General features: G+C 37.3%; 1 protein-coding gene across 1 annotated transcript in view; it reads left to right on the top strand.

Annotated features, from left to right (window-relative positions):
• The window catches only part of Tmf (TATA element modulatory factor), a 243,980-nt gene that overhangs the window by 115,597 nt on the left and 105,942 nt on the right, over nucleotides 1-22,441 (top strand). The window contains exons 13-14 of the mRNA XM_090371290.1: nucleotides 14,441-14,492; nucleotides 16,850-17,047. Coding sequence (XP_090227416.1) covers nucleotides 14,441-14,492; nucleotides 16,850-17,047 — 250 coding nt within the window. The remainder of the gene's footprint in view (nucleotides 1-14,440; nucleotides 14,493-16,849; nucleotides 17,048-22,441) is intronic.

The following is a 22,441-nucleotide window of genomic DNA, read 5'->3' as shown; positions in this document are numbered from 1 at the left end:
TGTTTAGTTTAAGGGATAAACGAGGAAGAAGAAAAGTTTGTTCTGTGAATTTTAAGTTGGACAGTAAGTGGATTGGATATTGACTAGTTGCAGCACATGTTTGGACTGGTTTGGATGGGGGGGATTATAGAAGCCAATTAAGAAGAACAGTGCCCATGGAAATATCTATAGAAAAGGCCAGCAGCAGCAGAAACAGAACATCTATAAGACAGAGAGTGGAAAGACTTTGTAAGATATGGATCATTAATAATCTAACTGCCCTCTTTTGAATGGAGTTATAGAAGCCTGACAGTGGTTATGGGGGGGGAACTACACCCCAAATGTGGGAGTGCTATTCCATAGTAGGGCACATTTGAGATTTGTACAGTGTGTGTAGCTGTTCAGTAGAAAAGTAATGCTAAGAGTGAAAGAGAAAACCCTGTTTTTTAGATGCAGAGGAAGCAATATTTGTGATGTCCTTATTGCAGAGAGAGAGAGATTAGAAGTCAGGGTAATCCCTAATAGAGATATGTGATCTTATATGGAGGTTTAAGTGCCATTGAAGTAAGCATAAGCGACAGAGCAATTGAATCCTTTTTGTGAGATATAAGATAGGACTAAGTTTTAGAAGGATTTAAATAATTTTAAATTGACTCTTGATTTTTTAAGGAGTCCTTATGTGCTGTATTGTAATAACTAGATCGTATGTATAGCTTAGCTTAACTTTCAGAATTCACCTCATAGTAATCCGCTTAGCTGGTGGAGAGTTTTACCACATACATAGTGGTTATAGGATTCTAATAACTTACAGGGATTATGGGTTTAAAACTAAGTTATGGGCTATAAAAACCTTTCTAAGAAAGGAAAGTGCACCTTCCATTCTATGGTTGCCTAATTAAATTAAATTAAATGAAGAAAAATAGAAGCTAATAGCCGCGCACGAGCGACTTTCGAAATTTGTCCTCAGTTAGCTATAGTGGGGGGAAAAGAGAGCGCGCTTGTGTTATATACGGGTTGGGTTCCCCAAATGTATTTCAGTGCACATGGAAACTTAATATGTGCTAAATTCCAAATGGGGGAGAAATTGGCGGGAATCTTTTTGTTTAACACGTTGAGTGATGTATGGCGCTTAAACCATTCGATGACGAGGGTTTCGTTTTTAAGGATTTTGTAGCTAGAATTTAATTTAACTACTGTGATGGCTGAATCGATGAGTGGGTTGTGATTTTGAGATTGGACGTGTTGTGTTAGTTCTGTACTTGCTGAATTAGTTTTGAAGCTATTAAAGTGGTAGTATGCACGTGTGTTGGAAATTTTTGATGTCCCGAATTTTGCTGTTGTACTGCCTATGTAACATGCTTGGCAATCTGATTGGCATCTGATCAAATATATAATGTTGTTGTGATCTTGTGTTTCGTACTCGTGTATTGTCTTGTATGAATTGAATCTGGAACTTAATTTGTTATAAGATGTGAATATTAATTTGATATCTGTATTTTTAAAAATCTGTTGAAATCTTCTAGCGTATTGTTGATGATAAGGGAGCGCGATAAGGGGTTTATGTATCTTATTCTTGTTCACGTGGTTAATAATTTTGTTTGGGTTATTAGTGTTATTATGAACTTTGGTGATGGTTTCTTTTATTAGTTGTGATGGGTATTTTCTGTCGATGAATTTTTTGGTGAGGTATTGCAATTCTACAGATAGGTCTGTTTGTGTGTGGCTATATTTTACAGCATTGTATATCTGGTTGTACAGAACTGCTTTTTTGATGTATAGAGGGTGGTGTGAGTGGTAATGTAAGAATTTACCTGTATGTGTGTTTTTTCTGTATATTTTGGTGCCTAAAGATGTGCTTATTTTGTATACAGTGAGGTTTAGAAAATTAATTTTATTATCGGTTTCTACTTCAAGGGTAAATTTGAGTCTTTCATGTGTTGTGTTAAAGTATTGATGGTGGTTCTGTTGCCTATTAAGAGGACGTCATCTGCATACCTCATGTATAGTTTAATTCCTGGGGGAAAGGGTTGGAGAATTTTTTCTTCGATAGATGCGAGGTAGATCTCGGATAAAGGGGCAGAATATTTTGAAATTAAGGATTGAGATTGTAATCGTGGGCCAACATAGTCTCAGGAATACTTATACTATTAAAACTCATATGTTGCCACATTAAAAAAAAAAAAAAAAATACATAGTCAATTGTTAACACTGAGTACTGTTGTATTGGCTCCTGTAATAAGTTACAAACTCCTCTTGCCTGGGTGATTTTTCAATGGTATAAAGAAACAGCTAAAAATTTTATTTTATGTGTTGGGGTGAAAGTGTATATGTGATTCTATATCTTAAAAAAAAAAACATGAAGCTGTATTTTGTTTTCACTGCATATGTTAATATAAGTTAAGTCTTATAACTGTTTCATTAATTAATATTAGTATTAGCCATATGGTGCAAGGAAGCCAGCCAAAAACAATTAATTAATTAATAAAAATAATAAATAAAAAATAAATTAAAATAAGCCACTTGATCCCTTTCTTACATACATCCCTCTCTCTAGCTGAACTGAATTTTCCCAAGTTGTTAGCCTCAACCAACTTATTCCAGTCACTGGCTAAAAGAAAATTTTCTGCAATCCTGTTTAAATCTTTTCACCTTCATTCATTTTACTTTCTCCCCTCAGAGGAGATTCATTTTAAACTTCAATCAGGTCTTCTTTAAGGTGCCTGTTTACCAAATTCTTCAGCCTGCATGTATTCAAAATCTTCAATCTTTCCTCATATGGATGTTCATTTGCCAGTATCACAAAGTGTCCACATCTTTGGACCCCCTTGAAGAAGCTTTTTTTTTTTTAGGCACAGCATTGATACTTAAACAAAGTATTCCAAATTGCAGTCTTACATAGTAGGATATTTTGACCTCCCTTTCTCTACAATCAGATGTTTAAAAAATCATCACATGGACACCACAGGGCTTTTCTTCTCCCTGTCTACACTGTTTGGAGAGCTTCATGACTGACCATCTAGTAACAACCAAATCCTCCCTCCCCTTTCCTCTACTAATTCAACCCCACCAAGTGCATAAGCTATTTTGGGGTTGCTATTTTCAAGTGTAAGGTCTGCATTTTTCTGCATTAAAACACTACTACCACTTTTCTAATGATCCTGGAAGTCTGTCTAAGTCATCCTGAAAAAGTGCTGTCTGGTGCTGATCATTAACTACCCTACTAATTTTGGCATCATCTGCAAATTTTGACATTACATCTTCTGTATCCCTTCAATGTTATTTCAGAAAAAAAAAAAAAAAAATACACAGTGGTCTCAGTGTCAATCCTTTGGAAACCCCACTTCTTACGTTAGCCCAATTTGACAAGTAACCATTAATTACAACCCACTGCCTCCCGACCACCTCTTTGCCAGCCTAACCTTTTCTGTATTTCAATTTGGAGTGTTTGTAGGTTTCAGTACTTTTCTTTGCTCTGTATTTTTCCAATGCCATATTTTCTGCTCTATTAAAGTGACTAGCTCATTATTCATCTGCCTTGGAATCCTCTTTGTGCTGTATTTCTTAAAGGATATATGCATTCAAGGCTTCTGTGACTATAGCTTTAAAGTGTATATTTTACTCTGTTCATGCTCTTTGTGCTATCTCTCTAGTTTGATAGAGATCATCTTAAACTGTCATAATATCTGTTACTGAATTAAAACCTATTCCTTTGCTTTTAACAGTTGCTCTCTCTCTCTCTCTCTCTCTCTCTCTCTCTCTCTCTCTTTTCCTCCTCCTCCTCCTCTCATATCCAATTTAGAACTTTGTGATCCCTGGTACCTGTACTCTCAGTCCTATGATGTTATCTGCTTCATTCTTGCCCTAAGCTGTTTCCCTAATATGGTGAACAAATAATGATCATTTAGATTTAAAATTTTTTCTCCTATTTGCTCCTGACAATTAAGGGTAAACTGAAATCACCCATAATAAGATGTTCACACCTGCTCATCCATTCCACTGTCTTGCTTGGGCTGCTTTTGTTAAGAAGCAAGACCTCACTTCCAACATTTCCAACTTCCCTCCTAAATGCATTCTGTGTACTGTACTGTGATGTTGCTCAGAAACAGGGATGATAAAACTTAGCATCCCCTGTTTCTGGGCAACATCATATTTCCGTCAGTCCTATCATGTCATTATTTGCTGTCATAACTAGGAGTAAGGATTCACTCATTTTATCAATGTTACTGTATGCACAGTTAAGACTAAGTTTCTTGTATAGTTTACTACCCTGACACACCTCTTGAAGTTATTTAAGTTTGTTTCCTTAGCATTAGCTTCCTTTGCATTTAAAAATTGCTTTCTGCTAAGCTTCTTGCTAAGGTTGGCTGTTTTAGCAACAACAAAGAAGTCTCATGTGTTAAGCATTAAAAGATAAATGCATATTACCTCTCTCCTCCCTAACTAGCAGTTTCTCCAAGCCCTTAAGGTAACCTCGGTGATCTTTGGCAAAAAAACCCTGATTCACCTAAATTCACAAGTCACAGTGATAAAAAATAATTTTCCTCAAATAGCCTTACAGAATCCTTCATGTCTTGAATTAACCCACAAGGTCTTTAGTATAGAACTCTTATTGTATACACAAGGCACACTGCCGTACACAACACCCTTCACGGCTTACAAGCCAGGGGTTAATAATATTATTAAAAGTTAATTTCAACCTTTGCCTTGTAACAAATTAAATTGTTATTATTATTATCTCTCTAGGGGCTTACATCTGGTGAATATGGGCTTGGCACACTCAGGGTCCTGAGCTGGATAGGCGCCTCCGTAGCCAGGTGGGAAGGAGCAGCAGTGTGTAGCACATGCTTCTTGATTAGACTAGGGTTCGAGCCCATCACCACCGAATACGGAGGTTGCGGAAAGGTCAGGGAACGACCACCGCATATCCCGGAGCAATATAGCCTTAGTTGCTAATGCTCCTAAAAACCACCTTGCTTATGGAGGCTTGAAGTGGTGAAACCCATGTTTAGTCTCTAGAGCAAAGTTTCCGGCATCACCCCCATACTTCTCTTTCAACCCATGCATGGTACTAAGTATTATAGGTTTTGATACCTTTCGTGTTTGGGGTTTCCATAAAAAAAATAAATAAATAAAAATAACAACAACTGAGCTGGATATCATCATTCCTCTTTTTCTTGTAATTCCCTTTTACTCTCTCTCTCTCTCTCTCTCTCTCGGTAATTCAGAAAAATTTTTTTTTTTTGGCCTGTGGAGCACAAGCCTCAGGCTTCCTTGCATCATATGGCTAATAATAATAATACATTAAAAAAAGTTTTCCTCCTAGTGATATTTATTCGAGCCAATGCGAGAAGAGAGTGAGGCAATTATGTCACTACAAATGCAATTAATTATTGACAACTGCCTCCATAACATTCACCAACATCGTGTATATGCTTCCCTGTCTAACATTTGATGTTCCATTTTAACGTTTTTTGTATATTCATGAATATTGTATATTTTAAATACAGTAATTTAGTATTTTGTAAATATTTTAAATATTTGCTCTGCTCTTTGGGATGCAACAGTATTCCTCATGCATTATGAAATCCGAAGCAAAAGGCCTTTTCCTAAGTGGCCTATGTAAACACAGGTAAATAATTACATAGGTCATTTCCTGATTAGATATCGATCATGAGTGTTTATTGTCTGGTGGCACAGTGGGGTCTCCCCACTTCCGGGTTTTTACTCTGTGTAACAATACTCTGCATAAGGCCAGGATGTGTGTTAGTCTGTATTTTGTGAAGTATTAGCATCAGTTGAGGCATATGATGCAAGAAAGCAAGCTTATACAGCGTCAGCCAAAAAAAAAAAAAAAAAAAACCTCTTCCCATTTCACCCATCTGGTCACTCCAGATGTTTGTCTAGTTCAGCCTTAAATTTATTTAAGCTATCAACTTCTACAACAACAAATGGAAGTCTGTTCCAGCAATCAACCACCCGTTCGCTAAAGGCAAACTTCCGCACATCCATTCTTCAGCTTCGGCTGAAGCAATACTTCGGCTTGCTCAGGTGTTTGAGCAAGCCGAAAAGTATCCCGTCAGCATTGAACCTGCTCAAACCATTCAAGGCCTTATACACCTCAATCAGATCACCTCGCAGGTGCCTAGTCTCCAGATGCTGCAACTTGCAGAACTTAAGCCTTTCTTCATAAGTGCACCCCCTTTGTTCCTCTCACCAATCTTGTTGCCCTTCTCTGTACTCATTATAGCAACTCTACATCCTTCCTAAAATGAGGCGTTCCAGACCTGAATACAGTACTCAAGGTGTGGCCTGACCATTGCCTTTTACAATGGGATAATCCCCTCCTTGTCCCTGCTAGCAAAATTCCTATATATAAATGACAAGACTCCATGACCTGCCCTGGCAGCCTGTCTGCACTACTCGAGAACTTCATATCTGACTGCACAATTACCCCGAGGTCCTTTTTATTCTCCATCTCCCTGAGTGTAGTATCACAGAGTTGGTACATTTCTCTTGGGTTACTGCTACCCATATGCAGTACTTTGCATTTGTCAATGTTAAACTTCAGTTGCCACTTCTCAGCCCATCTGCCTAACTTTTCTAGATCCTGTTGCCAATAGCATACTGTCTTTAGTGTTATTAACAATCCTGCCAACCTTCTGCAAACTTGGACATTAATACACAAACAACATGGGTCTAGCACCGAGTCCTGGGGGACTCCGCTAATAACATTAGTCCACATAGAGCAGTGTCCATTTATTACCACTCTCTACCATCTCCCACTCAACCATCCCTTTATCCATTGCAGTAACTTGCCCTTAATGCCATACTGCTTCAATTTGTACAGCAGTCTTCCATGTGCAACATATCAAAAGCTTTTCTGAAATCCAAGTATGTGATATCAAAATTATTTTAAACAACCAGTTCCTTTGTGACCACATCAAATTGGTCAGACAAGACTTCCCCTTAACAAACCATGCTGTGTCTGAACTATTGCTGCTGTCTTGTCTAGGTGATCGTGTATCAGCTGGAGAAGACTGTGGGTTGTGTTGTTCCTCTTGCTTGTTGGGAAGAGCCACTAACACCCCCCCTCCGTTTCCATCACCGTCCCGGGGAGGCGGGCCAGGGACACATTAGGAGAGAAGAAAGCTCTGGCGGGGTGAACCCTAGTGTAGCCTAGGCATCCAAGGAGAGCCAGAAAAAAAAAAATAAAAAAAATTTTTATTGGAAAGGAGATAATGGGGAGATAGGAAGAGGGTGGGATAAAAGGAGTAGAGAACAGAGGGGGAACAATAGTTGAGGCACTTGCCTGATTTGAATGGGGAGATAGTAAGGGTATCAGGTATCTGGACAAGGATTGGGCATCCTGGTACAGGATGCCCATCCTAATCCAGAGGATGGGAGTTGAAAGTGGATAGTGGGTGAGTGACCATGCAAAAGGGGGTAGGGCAGACAGGGTGGGGAAAGGAGACTCAACCACCGTAGGTGGTAAGAATAAGAGAACATAAGGAAAGAGATTCCTATGGTGGAGTGTGCTTTTTGCAGCTCTGGGGGGGGTCTCACACTGGCCTAGGGGTTACCCTAATGGCCAGTGTCAGCATCCCACACCAGCCAGCTAGGAAAAGCTACAGCATGGTGTCAGTTTGGATAACCATGAGGCCCCAAGAACCTGCATATCTATCAGTCTGTCCACTGAAGAGGCGAAGATAGAACATACAATTAATAATAACTTTCATTCACTCAACATTCACACAATTTTACTTTTTATAGTTTTTTCTTACACTTTCTGTTTTCTTTTATGTATTAGATTAGATATTGATCAGTGCGTTTCGACGGAGTAAGTCAAATCTTAGAAAAGATTTGACTTACTCCGTCATACCTCTGCATATTACGTAGGAAAGCATGCATGGGGGTTGGCGAGCAAAGCCTCCTAGTTATTATTATTATTATTATATTATTTCTTCCTGATTGGGAGAAATAATATCCTTAATAATAATAAGAAAATCACTAATAATAATAAGGGCACGATGGCCCAGTGGTTGTGACACTGGACTACCAGCCTGATGGACACGGGTTAGTGTCCTGCCTTAGCGGAAGCGACGCGGCTCCATCACGCTGGGAGACCAGCATAATAATAGTAATAAATTAGAATAATAATAATAATAATAAATAAATTAATAGTAATAAAAAATTAATAAGTAAATAAAAATAAACATCGTGAAAGTTTCTCCAATGGACCTATCTACCCCAAGGTCGGAGTAGTGGCTAAGGCAGATTGTGGCACCATCTGGTGTCACCCCTGAAAACTACCACTGGACATAAGCCGAAGTTAAAGAGGTCCACCTCCATAGATGGATGATGTCGCAGAGAAATATTAATCATACTGCATCAAGTGTGGTGCAGGATAAAATCACCTGCATTCAGGCCTTAGGCAGAGGGGTCAGCTCAAAAAAATCAGAGACAGTCTCCCGAGGAAGACAGTGGAGCAAGTGGTGCTGTCTCCTGTATGGCTACAACAAGAGAAGGGCAAGACCATCCAGCCCCACCAACTGGAGGTGTTTCCAGTGCCAGTGGCTACCCAGGAAGGAAGAAAATGCCAATGCATGAAGTGGAGCATCGAAATGAATATGTACATCATGCAAGCACACTACGAAATAATGAGGCTGGAGACCAATATGACAACATACAGGGTGAGGCTACATACCAAGTGGCTGGAACGATTCACGGATGTTGTTGTTGTTGTTATTTTGGTTTTTTTTTTTTGGTTTTTTTAGGAGCATTAGCAACTAAGGCCATATTGCTCCGGTGCAATGGTCATTCCCTGACGTTTCCGCATCCTCCGTATTTGGTGGTGACGGGCTTGAACCCCGGTCTAATCAAGAAGCGTGTGCTATGCACTGCTGCTCCTTCCCACCTGGCAACGGAGGCGCCATTCACGGATATTCAGGTCACAAACAGTGAATAGCAGACCAGAGAAGGACCATCATCACAAAGAACCTGATAGCTCCTGCAATCTTGGAAAAAATCAAGCAGGACAGCGATCAATTAAAGGATAAAGAATATGGTCAATACGGAACCAGAGGAGGAAGAGCATACCACTACTGAACCAGAGGAGAAAGAGCAAGAAGAAATGCAACCCACAGTAGCTGAAGTGGAAAGAGACGAGGTCATGATATCCAGAATAGAGGACGAGTGGAAGAAGACCCAAGCAGAATTTGAAGGAATGGACCCCACAAAGACCCACGTGATACCAAAGCAGAGGCCCAATAAAACCTTGTGGAGGGTCACAGACCACTTCAATCGGCAAATAATAAAAATAATACCACATTACCTCGACAACAATCATGCAACACTGGAGGCCATCCACACAGCCATGTATTGTGCTGCCATAGCAGCCACTAGGATTAATGGAAGAGATTCAAGAGACCAGCAGCAGAAGAACTGAAAACAGAAGGAACCGCCAGCTTGGGAAAGAAGACTTCAGCAGGAGATAGAAGAATTAAGAGTGAAGGAGTAAGAAATTGATTGTAAAAGTGAGGAGCATCCTCAAGAGAGAGAGACAGCTTCCACAGCAAACTTGAGACAAAAAAATCGGAGAATAGGAGAGTACTTGGACACACTGAAGCAGAACCTCCTCTACTCAGCAAGAGACTATGCCGATACAAAGAGAGCTCCCTGAGGAAAATAAACAACCAAATCTTCGATGAGGACCAAAGTGGCTTCTACAGGAGTCTCAGAGAAGATGGGAAAGAAGGGAACGGACCACCCGAGCAGAAGACGATTGAGGAGTTCTGGGGCAACATATGGAGCAGGGAATTAAGACATAACAGCCGAGTCCACCCCCCGGATAGAACTAGAACGGAAGAAAACCAAGGACTTACAAGAGATGAGAGAGTGGGACATTCGGGAAGAAGTAGTAAAACAGACGATGAAAAATTCTCACAACTGGCAAACTCCAGGAATAGATAACGTCCACAATTACTGGTACAAGAAGCTCACTTGCACACACACGTGCCTGGCAGAGCAGTTCACCCGATTGATAAGGCACCCAGAGACAATCCCGAAGTTTCTCACTCAAGGAATCACGTATCTGAAGCCTAAAGATGAAGATACAAGAAACCTGGCAAAATACAGGCCAATCACCTGCCTCCCAACAATGTACAAAATCCTCACCAGCTGCATAACTAGGAAGATATCAGACCACTTGGAAAGCCAAAACATAATGGCTGAACAGCAGAAAGGGTGCAAGCGGTTGAGCAAAGGATGTAAGGAGCAATTAACCATAGATGCCGTGGTTATAGAGAAAGCCTACAAGATGCATTGCAATGTGTACACAGCCTACATCGATTACCACATGGCCTTCAACTCTGTGCCTCGTAGCAGGCTAATAGAGGCGCTGAACATCTACAAAGTTAATCCGATAGTCACAAACTTCCTAGGAGAAACGATGGCAAGATGGAGTACCACCATTTAGGCCGAGAACATCACAACCAGGCCAATCCCCATCAGGAGAGGAATCTTTCAGGCAGATGCCCCGAGCCCACTGTGGTTCTGTCTAGCACTTAACCCGCTATCCACCATGCTGAACAGCAGCAAGTACGGATATAACCTCAAAGAAGAAAGTAAGAACCTGTACAACCTCACTCACCTGATGTACATGGATGACATCAAGCTCTACGCGGGAACTCAGAAGCAACTCCAGCAACTACTCCAGATCACTGAAGAATTCAGCAGTGATATTAGGATGGAATTTGGTCTTGACAAATGCAAGACCACAGATTGCACCAGGGAAAATTAGTCAACTGAAACTACCAGCTGCAGAGTGGTAAAGAGATCAAAGCCATGGAGAGGCCTACAAATACTTGGAGATGATGCAGGCTCAGCAGTTACAGCACAAGGAAATTAAGGCCTGTCTGACCGAAAAATCCCATCAGAGACTCAGCCTGCTGAAAGCAAAGCTGAATGGAGGGAATACAGTTAAAGCCATAAACACCTATGCAGGCCCAGTGCTAACATTCTCCTTCGGGGTCACTGCTGCTCCTGCCCACCTGGCTACGGAGGCACCCCTTGACAGTTGTCATAAATTTAATAGCAATAGTAGTAATAGTAATAGAAGCATGTGATGCAAGAAAATTATTAATATTGTTTTCATAATTTTTTCTAGATTATTGGTATTACCAGTGTGGTGTACTGGCCGTAAAAAAAAAAAAAAAAAAAATTATAAACTATATTTGACTCTCTCCTCATATCACTTATTATAGGTATCTATCTCTCCAGCTGAGCTTTGAATTTTCCCAAGTCATCAGTCCTTGGGAAAGGACTCAACCACCCATAGAGCTAACATATTCCAATGATTAGCAACTCTCTGGCCAAAAGAAAACTTCCTGTAATCCAGTCTAATCCTCTTTAGACATAATTTGAATTTTTTGCCCCTAGTTCTGAAATCATTTATAATAGTGAAAATCTTGCCCTCATTCATTTTACTTTAACCTCTCAGAGCCTTATACACCTCAGTTAGATCTCCTCTAAAATGTTTAGTTTTCAGGCTCTTCAGCCCACATATTCAAAGCCTTTTATCATATGGGCACCCTTTTGCTGATCTCACTAGGCATATCTTTGGATATGCCTAGTGAGATCAGCAAAATGGTCCAAAAGGGTCCAAAGATGGGCAAGTCCCATCTTTGGACCCTTTCAAAAAGTTTGATGTCTTTCTTTGAAGTGCAGTTTCCATTTCTGGGCTTGGTATTCCAATGTGGTGTTATAATCACCTTATTCAGAGTATTATGACCCTCTTATATGGTGCCTCCATAGCCAGGTGAGCAGGAGCAGCAGTGCATAGCACACGCTTCTTGATTAGACCGGGGTTCAAGCCCGTGACTACCAAATACGGAGGATGCGGAAAGGTCAGGGAATGACCACCGCATATCCCCGGAGCAATATGGCCTTAGTTGCTAATGCTTCTGAAAACCAAACAACAACAGCCCTCTTATATCTACAAGAAAATGTCCAATAAATCATCAATAGGCCACTATGAGCCCTCCTTGCTGCCTATGCCATTCAGAGTTCTTAGTATCTAGCTGTTTTGTAACTCAGAAATATCTTTCTCCCTCTACTGATTTTAGTTCATCTCCCACCAAGTGGGTAACTTATTTTGGGAACGTTCTTTCCCAAGTGTAAGATCATGCATTTTTCTGCATTAAAAGATAGCTGCCACTTTTCTGACCATCCCTGAAATCTATCTAAGTTGCCCGAAGCAGCTACTGATCATTAATTACTCTGCTGATCTTGATATTATTTGAAAATTTTGACATTATGTAAGATATCAAAATTTACAAATGACATTGAATTAAATTTGGATTTTCTTAAATGATATTGAATTTGTCAATGTCATTTAAGAAAATCCAAAAGAAGAATGATCCCCACACACACCAATCCTTGAGGAACTCTGCTTCTTACCTTATCCCAATATGAAGAATAACTGTTAGTCATGACCCTCTGTCTCTTGCCCTGCACCCAACGTGCAGTCCATCTAAGAATGTTCCCCGTGGTTCCAAGATGTTAAAGCTTATACAATAACTTTTCATGTGGGACTGAGTCAAACAAATGCTTTATGGAAATCTAATAAACAATGTCAAAATTATTTCCTGCATCAATCTCATGGTAACTCAGTAAAAATAGCTTACCTGGTTGGTTAAACATGATTTTCCTCTGCAAAACCATGTTTGGTTTCCTTTAGAATACCATTTGTGTCTAAATTATCCTGTAATATACTCTTTATCATTGCCCCCATAATTTTCCCTATCACTGAAATCAGAATGACTGGTTGGTAATTACTCACTGCACTTTTAGAGCCACCTTTATGTATTGGCAATATATTGGCACTTCTCCAATTCAAGGGAATAACCCCTGAGTCTAGTAACGACTTCATAATTAACCTCAATGGGTTTGACACACTCTTTTGGTGTCTCCCTCAGAATTACTGGGTGTATTCCATCAATTCCAGAAGCCTTACTCTCCTCTCAGCCACTCAAAGGCATTTTTACTAAGTAATCATCTGAAATTTCAGTATTGCTAATTTCATGCTTTCAGCTTCACTCACACAGTTTCTCCTCACCATGAAGGATCTTCTGTAAAAGTTGATGAAAAGTACTTGTTCAGTCCATCTACATCAGCAGGGTATCTATAACTTTTCTGCATCATTATGCAAGGGTCCAATGTGATTTGCTTTTTAATTAGTAATCACATGCAAGAAAAGCTACTTATCCCCATTATTTTCTCTCTTAGCCAGCAATTTCTTGTAAACTTTTGCCATCGTAACCTTTTCTGTAGTATTATTATGGAACAATTTGTAGCTGTTTGCTTTAGTATTTTTTGTCAGCTTTGTAATTTTTCTTTGTCATCTTTTTCTGTTCTATTAAGCTAGCTAGTTCATTATTCATCCATCTCAGAATCATCTTTTTACTACAATTTCTTATTGTTATTATACTTTGGAGTTCTACCATACTTCTAATGTATTCACGCTGTGTGATCTATCTCCCCAGCCGACCGGGCTAGCCGAGTGGGTAAAGTACCTGCCCAGCAACCCAAAGGTCGCGGGTTCGATTCCCGCCTCGGGCTTGGATCAAAGTACTGCAAAAACCTTGGGAGGTGCAATATGGCCACAGAAGCCGATGCGCCAACAACTACCAAATCAAAAAAAAAAAAAAAAAAATCAATCTATCTCCCCAGTTAACATGTTCCTATATTTTTTCCAACAAATTGTTAAATCATCTGTGCTTAATATCATTAGGCCCCATAGGAATTATAATGCCCTCCTTATCCTTTTTAAAATCTGATAATCTGTTAGTGACATAATTTAAAATGTTGCTTCTGGCAGACACACCTTTTAGTGGTTTTAGTTCACCTTATTAGTCCTTAGTTCTTCTTATAAAAACCAAAGGTAAATCGAACTTACCAAGGGTAAGTTCTTATTACAGAAACCAAGTGTATGGGTAAATCCAAGCAGAAAATGTATGTCTTGGATTTACCCGTACTCTCCTTTGTGCTTTGATAACATCACTATATGTAACATCATCATTACACTATTCTGCATTGAATTTCATGCCCGCAGCATTATTTACCATTTTACTAGAATTTTTCATACAGACCTTGATGCTCTTGTACTTTTGTATGTAACTCACTATCTATTTTGAATTTTAATGAAAACCTTGTGTGCAGGAAGTTAGGAATCTTTGTATTAGATCTTCACTATTTTAGTGGACAAAAAAATTTAGGCTGTTTGTATAGTAGAACATCAGCCTGTAAATGCATGCATAATGGAAAGAGAGTGAAATTTATTAAATCATACAAAAGTAGATGGACAGGATCATAATATTACTAGTTTAAATATTGTATATACTGTATTGGCAACTGGAAAACCACTTACTAAATTGTTTGTGTAGTTATTACATTTTTCTTTTAGGGAAATGGCAGAAATGCACAGGATAAATGCCCAAAAAGAGAGCCAAGCACAGGTAAATTTTGTTTGTATATAGATTAGAAGAAAATCTTGTTGTCAGTCTCTTTTATACTTGAACTTTATCCTATTTAATTATAGACTTGTAGCTGACTTTGATTGATAATACTGATAAACATAAAGAATACTTTATTATATATATATATATATATATATAGAATATCATTAGAAAAAGTAAATCAATCCAATAATAAGAATACCATCAAGGACTTAAGAAAACGCAAAAAAAAAAAAAAAAAAAATTATTATTATCGCTTTTTACCGACAATCTAGATGACTTCAACTGGGGCCAACCACCCAGAATGAAGGCAAAAAACGACAAGAAGTTCTCTGTTTCTGTGATGATCAATATATGCTAAGTAATTTAAATCTAAACCAAATATAAACCAGTATAGGCCGAATATAAATCGAATATAAATAAATCGAATGAAGATAAATAATTAAGAAAAATTTTGAAATATTAGAATCAAAGGTAAGAAATATAAGTAAAATATAAATGTAAGCATATATTAATCATCGTTGACCCGACAGAGAACGTAATTTAAGGATTAAAACAAGATTAAATATATAATACATGCTACATTTGACCGTATCTAGGACATAATGTAATAGTCGTCAAAATAATATGTGGTGCCCCCTATGTGATGGATACGGTAAAAATAAATAAATAATTAAATTAAATTAACGCAAAGAGAAACATGCAGATAGTAAGAAGATGATATATGTGTTTTTAATTGTCCACATTTTGTCCAGGATTACAGTGGATTATATCCAGGGGAGCTTGTGTTGGAAAAAACTAATAGTTCCGATACTATAGCAAATTACTTGGATCTTCATATAGAAATATTACATAATAATAAAATAGACGTAAACGTATATAATAAAAGAGATGCATTTAATTTTAACGTAGTCAGCCTTACAAACTGGAAATCAAATGTATCAAAATCAGTGCATGCTAATATAATTTTATCGCAATGTTTAAGGATTGCTTATATCTGCAATAGTAATAAAAATTGTTCAACAGGCTTAACAGCGTTGTACGGCAAGTTGATTAATAATAATTTCCCTATCGCTTACCTGAAATATCACTTCAGGAAAGCAATTAGCATAATTAATTTCAAAAATTTGTTTTCTGAACCTATCGTTTCAATATAATTTTCAATAAAATCGTTATATTTAGTGCCATGTATATATGTAAATAGGATACACTTTGCATTCTTGGTGTCTTACGGCGTAGAAAACTTGTACCCACCGGCTTGCAAATTACAGTGTATCATTTTTTTTTTTTTTTTTTTTTTTTTTTTTTTAATACATATAGTTAAATTCATTTAAATTTACTTAAATTCACGCTGAGATAACATGCAAATTCAGCTCAGGGTCCTACTATAGGAACGGGTTTGCGATCCCGGGCATACCCGAGCCACAACTTATATCTTGTAATGCCTTTAAGCTGTCCTACACTCTTTATTTTTATTTCTCCGAAATTATTAGGGCAATCCGAGGACGTAGGAGAAACTATTTCTTATCTATACCACTATTTTTCGCCTTTGTGGAGTTCAGGTTCTATTTTTCCTACTCCTTTAGTTTTTCTTCTTACTATCTGCATGTTTCTCTTTGCGTTAATTTAATTTAATTATTTATTTATTTTTACCGTATCCATCACATAGGGGGCACCACATATTATTTTGACGACTATTACATTATGTCCTAGATACGGTCAAATGTAGTATGTATTATATATTTAATCTTGTTTTAATCCTTAAATTACGTTCTCTGTCGGGTCAACGATGATTAATATATGCTTACATTTATATTTTACTTATATTTCTTACCTTTGATTCTAATATTTCAAAATTTTTCTTAATTATTTATCTTCATTCGATTTATTTATATTCGATTTATATTCGGCCTATACTGGTTTATATTTGGTTTAGATTTAAATTACTTAGCATATATTGATCATCACAGAAACAGAGAACTTCTTGTCGTTTTTTGCCTTCATTCTGGGTGGTTGGCCCCAGTTGAAGTCATCTAGATTGTCGGTAAAAAGCGATAATAATAATTTTTTTTTTTTTTTTTTTTGCGTTTTCTTAAGTCCTTGATGGTATTCTTATTATTGGATTGATTTACTTTTTCTAATGATATTCTATAGACATTGTGGGTGTATTGCATGATTGCTTGCAACTGCATTAACCCATAAATATTAGTTATTGTCTTTTAACTTTCTTGCTTTTCTTTATTTCTTGCTTTCCTTTTATCACTAATATAACTATTAATATATATATATATATATATATATATATATATATAAAAATGAATTCTTACTTGTGTTAAATGTTTCTTTTTATTTTTTAGGAAGTGGCACTAAGTGCTGAAATTGCTGCAAAAGAAGAATTGAAATATGCCTTAGAACAAGCCAAATTGGAAAATTCAAGAGAGAGAGAGGCTTTAACAAATCAGATTGAAGAATTAAGAATTGCTCTATCAAAGGAAGAAAAGCAGTCACATCGAAGAGAGGAAATGCTTATGTCAGACATAGAAAATTTGCAACAGGTGATTTGTAACATATATTAATAGTTTGTTATTTTTGATGTTGTTTATTTTGATTTTTGCCAAAAATTTTTTTATAGAACTGCATATTTAGTTCATATCTCCCAAAAACTGTGAAAAATCACTCTCCATACTAATAAATAGTGACAGAAATAACTGTACAATATGCAAATTGGCTGCAAATTTCTACTGAAACAGCTCTTACACTGGCAAATAAATGTGATTGTCTTTTGGATGCTTTGATCACATACAGTAAGTGAGGGTAATATCAGAAATATTGCACCCATTTCTGTTGACAACATTTAACCTTGGCCATTATACTGTTATGATATGAACAGAGCTCAGCTGCACATCGCTATTATTTTCATAAAACTTGCATTATCTAACAGACAACATATAAAATCATGTACCACCCTGACAGGCAGTGCATGATCTTGTATATATATAAAGGCTAATCCTTTTGTGTACACTTGGATAATAGCCCTTGTAATGATATCATGAGCATATTGATTTTCATATCATCACCACAGTGCACAGTACTACCCATACCCTGTTGGGAGGCGCCTCCGTAGCCAGGTGGGAAGGAGCAGCAGTGCGTAGCACACGCTTCTTGATTAGACCGGGGTTCGAGCCCGTCACCACCAAATACGGAGGATGCGGAAAGGTCAAGGAATGACCACCGCATATTCCGGAGCAATATGGCCTTAGTTGCTAATGCTCCTAAAAACCAAACAAACAACAACAACAACATACCCTGTTGGGGATTTTAGGAACTGTTTTATTTTTTTTTTTACCAATCATTTTATATGACCTTTGATACTGTGTTCTAAATGTTGGCAGTCTTCAATGTGCAGTTTTATTTTATATAGTACATTTTAATATATTGCACCTGGTTATACTGTGGTTTTGGCAATAATGTAAGTGTGATCATATCCCCCAAGAGAGAGAGAGAGAGAGAGAGAGAGAGAGAGAGAGAGAGAGAGAGAAAAAAATGTAGTTCATGGCAAAATAGGAATTTCATGATTGACACCAGAAAAATAGTGGTTTCTGAAGTGTTAATTACTGGGCTATTAAATTCTCTTCTGTGTTATTTCCCCTCAATTACATGATTAAATTTTTATAAACAACAGTAATTATCTGAAATTATGAATGCAATAAAAAGTAGATCAATAAAAAATAAAATAAAATAGAATAGCATAAAAATAGAAACTAAACATTTAGCTCTGTAAGGGAGCCAGCTACCATATTTTGAGTAGCAGTATTTTCAGTTATAAAGTTTTGTAAACAATATCTAACAGATATTGTTTACGTACCTTAATTTTGGGGCCCATGTGACATTCTTTTCAAGAATTTGCTCAAGTTTAGAATGGTAAAAACTTGTGTAATGTTTTCTGTAATTATATTGCAGTACTGTAAAATTTAATTGTGTTGTTTATAACCCAAAGTGAAAACAATCTTACAAAAATGATTTGTAAAATGGTTTTCACCTATATAGCAATTTCAGGAATACCTTAATTGTGTAATAAATTTTTTGTTTATACTCTGGGATGGCAATATCAGGGCAGAGCAGCTCACAAGATATAATAGAGAGTACATATACTTTTTACCCTCATACATGGCTACTTGGCTACAGCAGCCTCAAAGGTTACCTGTAGAAAAACGTTTTTTGTTATTATACCCTTGCTACAGCAAGACTACTTGGCTATGACAGCTATTAGATTATGTGGTCTCTGATTATGTGGCCGAGTTGTTCCTTATTTCTTATTTATATAATGTACTATAAATTAGATTCCTTGTAAACATGTCTCATTTGGAAGCATGGATTGTTATAAGAAATCGAAAATTTGAAATTTTATTTAAGTACAGTCAATCCTTGTATAGCATGATAGTTGTGTTCCTAGAAACCCTCGTGCAATGCAAAATCGTGCAACATAAACAACAGGCCCTATAGGAAAAATAGGGTTAGGTGCCGACCAACCAAGATTGAACACACATTTTTAACCAAAACATTACCAAACACAATAAATAATCGTAATAAAATACGTAAGTATTTTATTACGACTATTATGTAATAAAATATTGCTAATGCTTTTGCTTCTATTGTAAGCAAACATTTTCTTTGTTTGATTTTTCTATCCAAACAGATGACAGCTGTTCCATCTCTTCCAATTCTTTGTGTCTTAATCTAATGGATTTTAATTACACTTTGAGTTGTTCCTGCAATGAAAGTTGTTTTTATTTTCTCTGCATTTTTTCTAATTCTTGGCGTTGCTTCATTTAGGCCTGTAGCATGTGCAATATCACATGGTCTTTCATTGACATGACAGCTGTTCCATCTCTTCCAATTCTTTGTGTCTTAATCTAATGGATTTTAATTACACTTTGAGTTGTTCCTGCAATGAAAGTTGTTTTTATTTTCTCTGCATTTTTTCTAATTCTTGGCGTTGCCTCATTTAGGCCTGTAGCATGTGCAATATCACATGGTCTTTCATTTCGCTCAAAGTGTTTCGCTTTGAGCAAAATGGGGAAATTTTATTTTTGTCTGTAACATGCTTATTACATGGGTGTTAAAGTTATCTTCCAACATCCTCATTATATTTAAGTAAATAAATCTTTATTGTACATTAATTGCCTGTACTAATACCATTTGTGGCAAATAGTGAGTTGTTCAACATCATCTCAGCATGTGATACTTTAATAAGAAATATTATTCATGCTTTTACTTATGAAGAATAATTTGAACAATGATCACTGAAACTCAATTAATTACAGCTAGTTGATTTAAAATTTAATTTCACACAATTTGTCATTATTCACATAACATGTTAATATTGCAATCATCATGTTATGTAATCATATTTTTTAATTATTAGGATTTAGTCTTAGTGAACAGATAAGCTATTTTAGTACAATGTTAAAGATAATTTTCTGTTGAGAGAGAGAGAGAGAGAGAGAGAGAGCCAGAGAATATAAGTGTAGTGTGGGTCAAACGAAAATAGGAATTATTATTTTTTACTAATAATAGATACCGCATTTCCCCATGTATAAGACGTACCTTAATTTTGGGGCCCAAAATTTGAAAAAAAATGTATTACATAAAGTTATTGAACTCAAGTTTTATTCATCATAAAATTCATACAACTCTTCATCACTGTCAAAAACTCCCATCCATTAGCTTGTCCTCATCTGTGTCTGATGGTGAATCACTGTCTTCATATATTGCCTCGTCCTCAGTTCCATCTATGGCATTTGAAATGCCACACTTCTTAAATGTGACTTGACAACAATCTCAATCTTGATATTATCCCAGGATCTTTTCACCCAGGTAAAATCTTCTCCTATAGTTGGTTTCTTCACTCTTCCCGCTGGTGTCAAACTGTCCCCAGAAGACTTCATCCATTGGTTCCATTTGTCTCTCATGGCAGCTTTGAAGGGTTTGTTAATGCTGACATCAAGTGGTTGGAGCTGAGATGTCAAGCCTTCAGGTATGATGGCAAATTTTGTTTTTGCTCTGCAGCAATCTTCTCTGTGTTTTTTGGTATGTGTGCCCTGAACTGATCAAGCACCAATAGGGCAGGTTTGCGTAAGAGCCCACCTAGTCTCCTGCTCCAAACTTTCTCAAACCAGATCTTCATCCCATCCTGTCCATCCAACCCTTGTCATGAATGTGGACAATTACTCCTCGAGGAATGTCTTCTTTTGGCATTGTTTTGTGTTTGAAAATCAGCATAGGAGGCAGCTTGGTTCCGTCAGCACAACAAGCTAGAACAACTGTATAATGGCTCTTTTCATGTCCACTTGTCTTCACAGTTACAGTTTTCACCCCCTTATTATCAACAGTTCTGTTACTTGGGACATCAGATTGAAGGGGGACTTTGTCCATATTTACAATCTGTCCCAACTCAAACTGATGTGTTTTCCGACATTGAATGACAAAACGATGAAATTCAAGGACCTTCTGCTCATAGCTTTCAGGCATCTTTTGGGCAAGTCTAGTGCGTGTACGCATGCTTAGTCCATTCTGTTTCATGAACTTGAAGCACCAATTGTGTCCTCCTTTGAAATCAGTAACTTCTTTTTCATCAGCAATTCTTCTTGCCTCATGCTGAACCATCTTTGTGGACACAGGAATTCCAATTGCCCTTTGCTCTTCAATCCATATCCTCAATTCCGTTTCTAAATCAGGCCATTTTGCTGACTTGCCTCTCATGGCCTTCTTCTGCTGTGGCATTTTCAGTAGGGTTTCTTCTTCCCGTAACCAGTCTCGGATTGTTTTCTCAGTTGGAGGAGGTCCAAACTTACGTTAAGCAGCACGATTTCCATTCACTTTTGCAAACTGGATCACTTTGAACTTGAATTCAGCACTGTACAAAAATCTTTTCTGAGCCATTTCTGGGCAGCAAAACCTCCCAAAATCTATCTCATTCATTTCACAAATATAAGGTGGACTCTATTACAATATCAGTAATGTCCATTTCCACCTAGTATCTGCCAATCTCCACTTACTTTTCCAGACAGAATCTCAATTATCAGTTGTCGCACCCACTACTTCAGTTATTCTAATTATTCACTCTATGATTCCTTTCACTTTAAAGGTTGCATTTTTTATATGTCCATTCGTATATTACTTCTCAGAGGTTTCTTGATGTCGAATTTCCTCTGGCATAAAATCTCTCTTAACCCATTCTATCAAATTTATCTGTTGCTTCTATCGTTCTCCCAATCTCTACTAATCACTTGGAACTTTAGCTTCCTTTCTTTGAAATCAGTTTTTTTTCATCTAATTTCCACACAGTGAGGCCATTTTCCTTGGTGATTTTAATATTCACAACTCCAGCTGCCTTCAGTTTTCTAGTTACATAGATACAGCTGGTCAAGATGCCGAGGCTTTATGTTTACATCCAACACCCTTGATTTTTTCCATACCAACAACCCTTCAGATTATACAGGCATTGTTAGTAGCTGTCTAGGTGCCTCAGATCACAACATTGTGATGGTATCTTCTCCAATAGAGCATTTCTCTCATGGCTGTTCTCAGCCTCATGTCATTTGACATTGCAAGAATGGGATAATAAGCATGATTTCTATTTATTTTTTCCTTAGTTGGAATGCTGTGTTAAATCTTCTAACCTGATGATTTGTGTTGGTGAAATAATAGGACCATGCTGATAAAATGCTACAAGTTAGGTCAGAATGTGTGTGTCTGTAGTTCTGCCCAGACACAATAGGAGGGATTACATGCTGAAAGCCTTGTAGTTTAACTGAATGTGGGGAGGGGATTTTCATCAGTGTGGCTTGCCCACTCTTGTAGATAGGAGGAATCTATTTTGTAGAGACAGTATTCATTTGAGTAAAGGTGGTGCAAGAGTTTTTGCAAGTATCATTGAGGTTACTTTA

The sequence above is a fragment of the Mastigoproctus giganteus genome, chromosome 4, assembly GCF_048544385.1.
Source record: "Mastigoproctus giganteus isolate SK-2022 chromosome 4, ASM4854438v1, whole genome shotgun sequence".
NCBI classification, from domain to species: Eukaryota; Metazoa; Arthropoda; class Arachnida; order Uropygi; family Thelyphonidae; genus Mastigoproctus; species Mastigoproctus giganteus.
The sequence above is the reverse complement of the archived record's forward strand: the minus strand, read 5'-3'. Positions and strand labels throughout refer to the sequence as shown.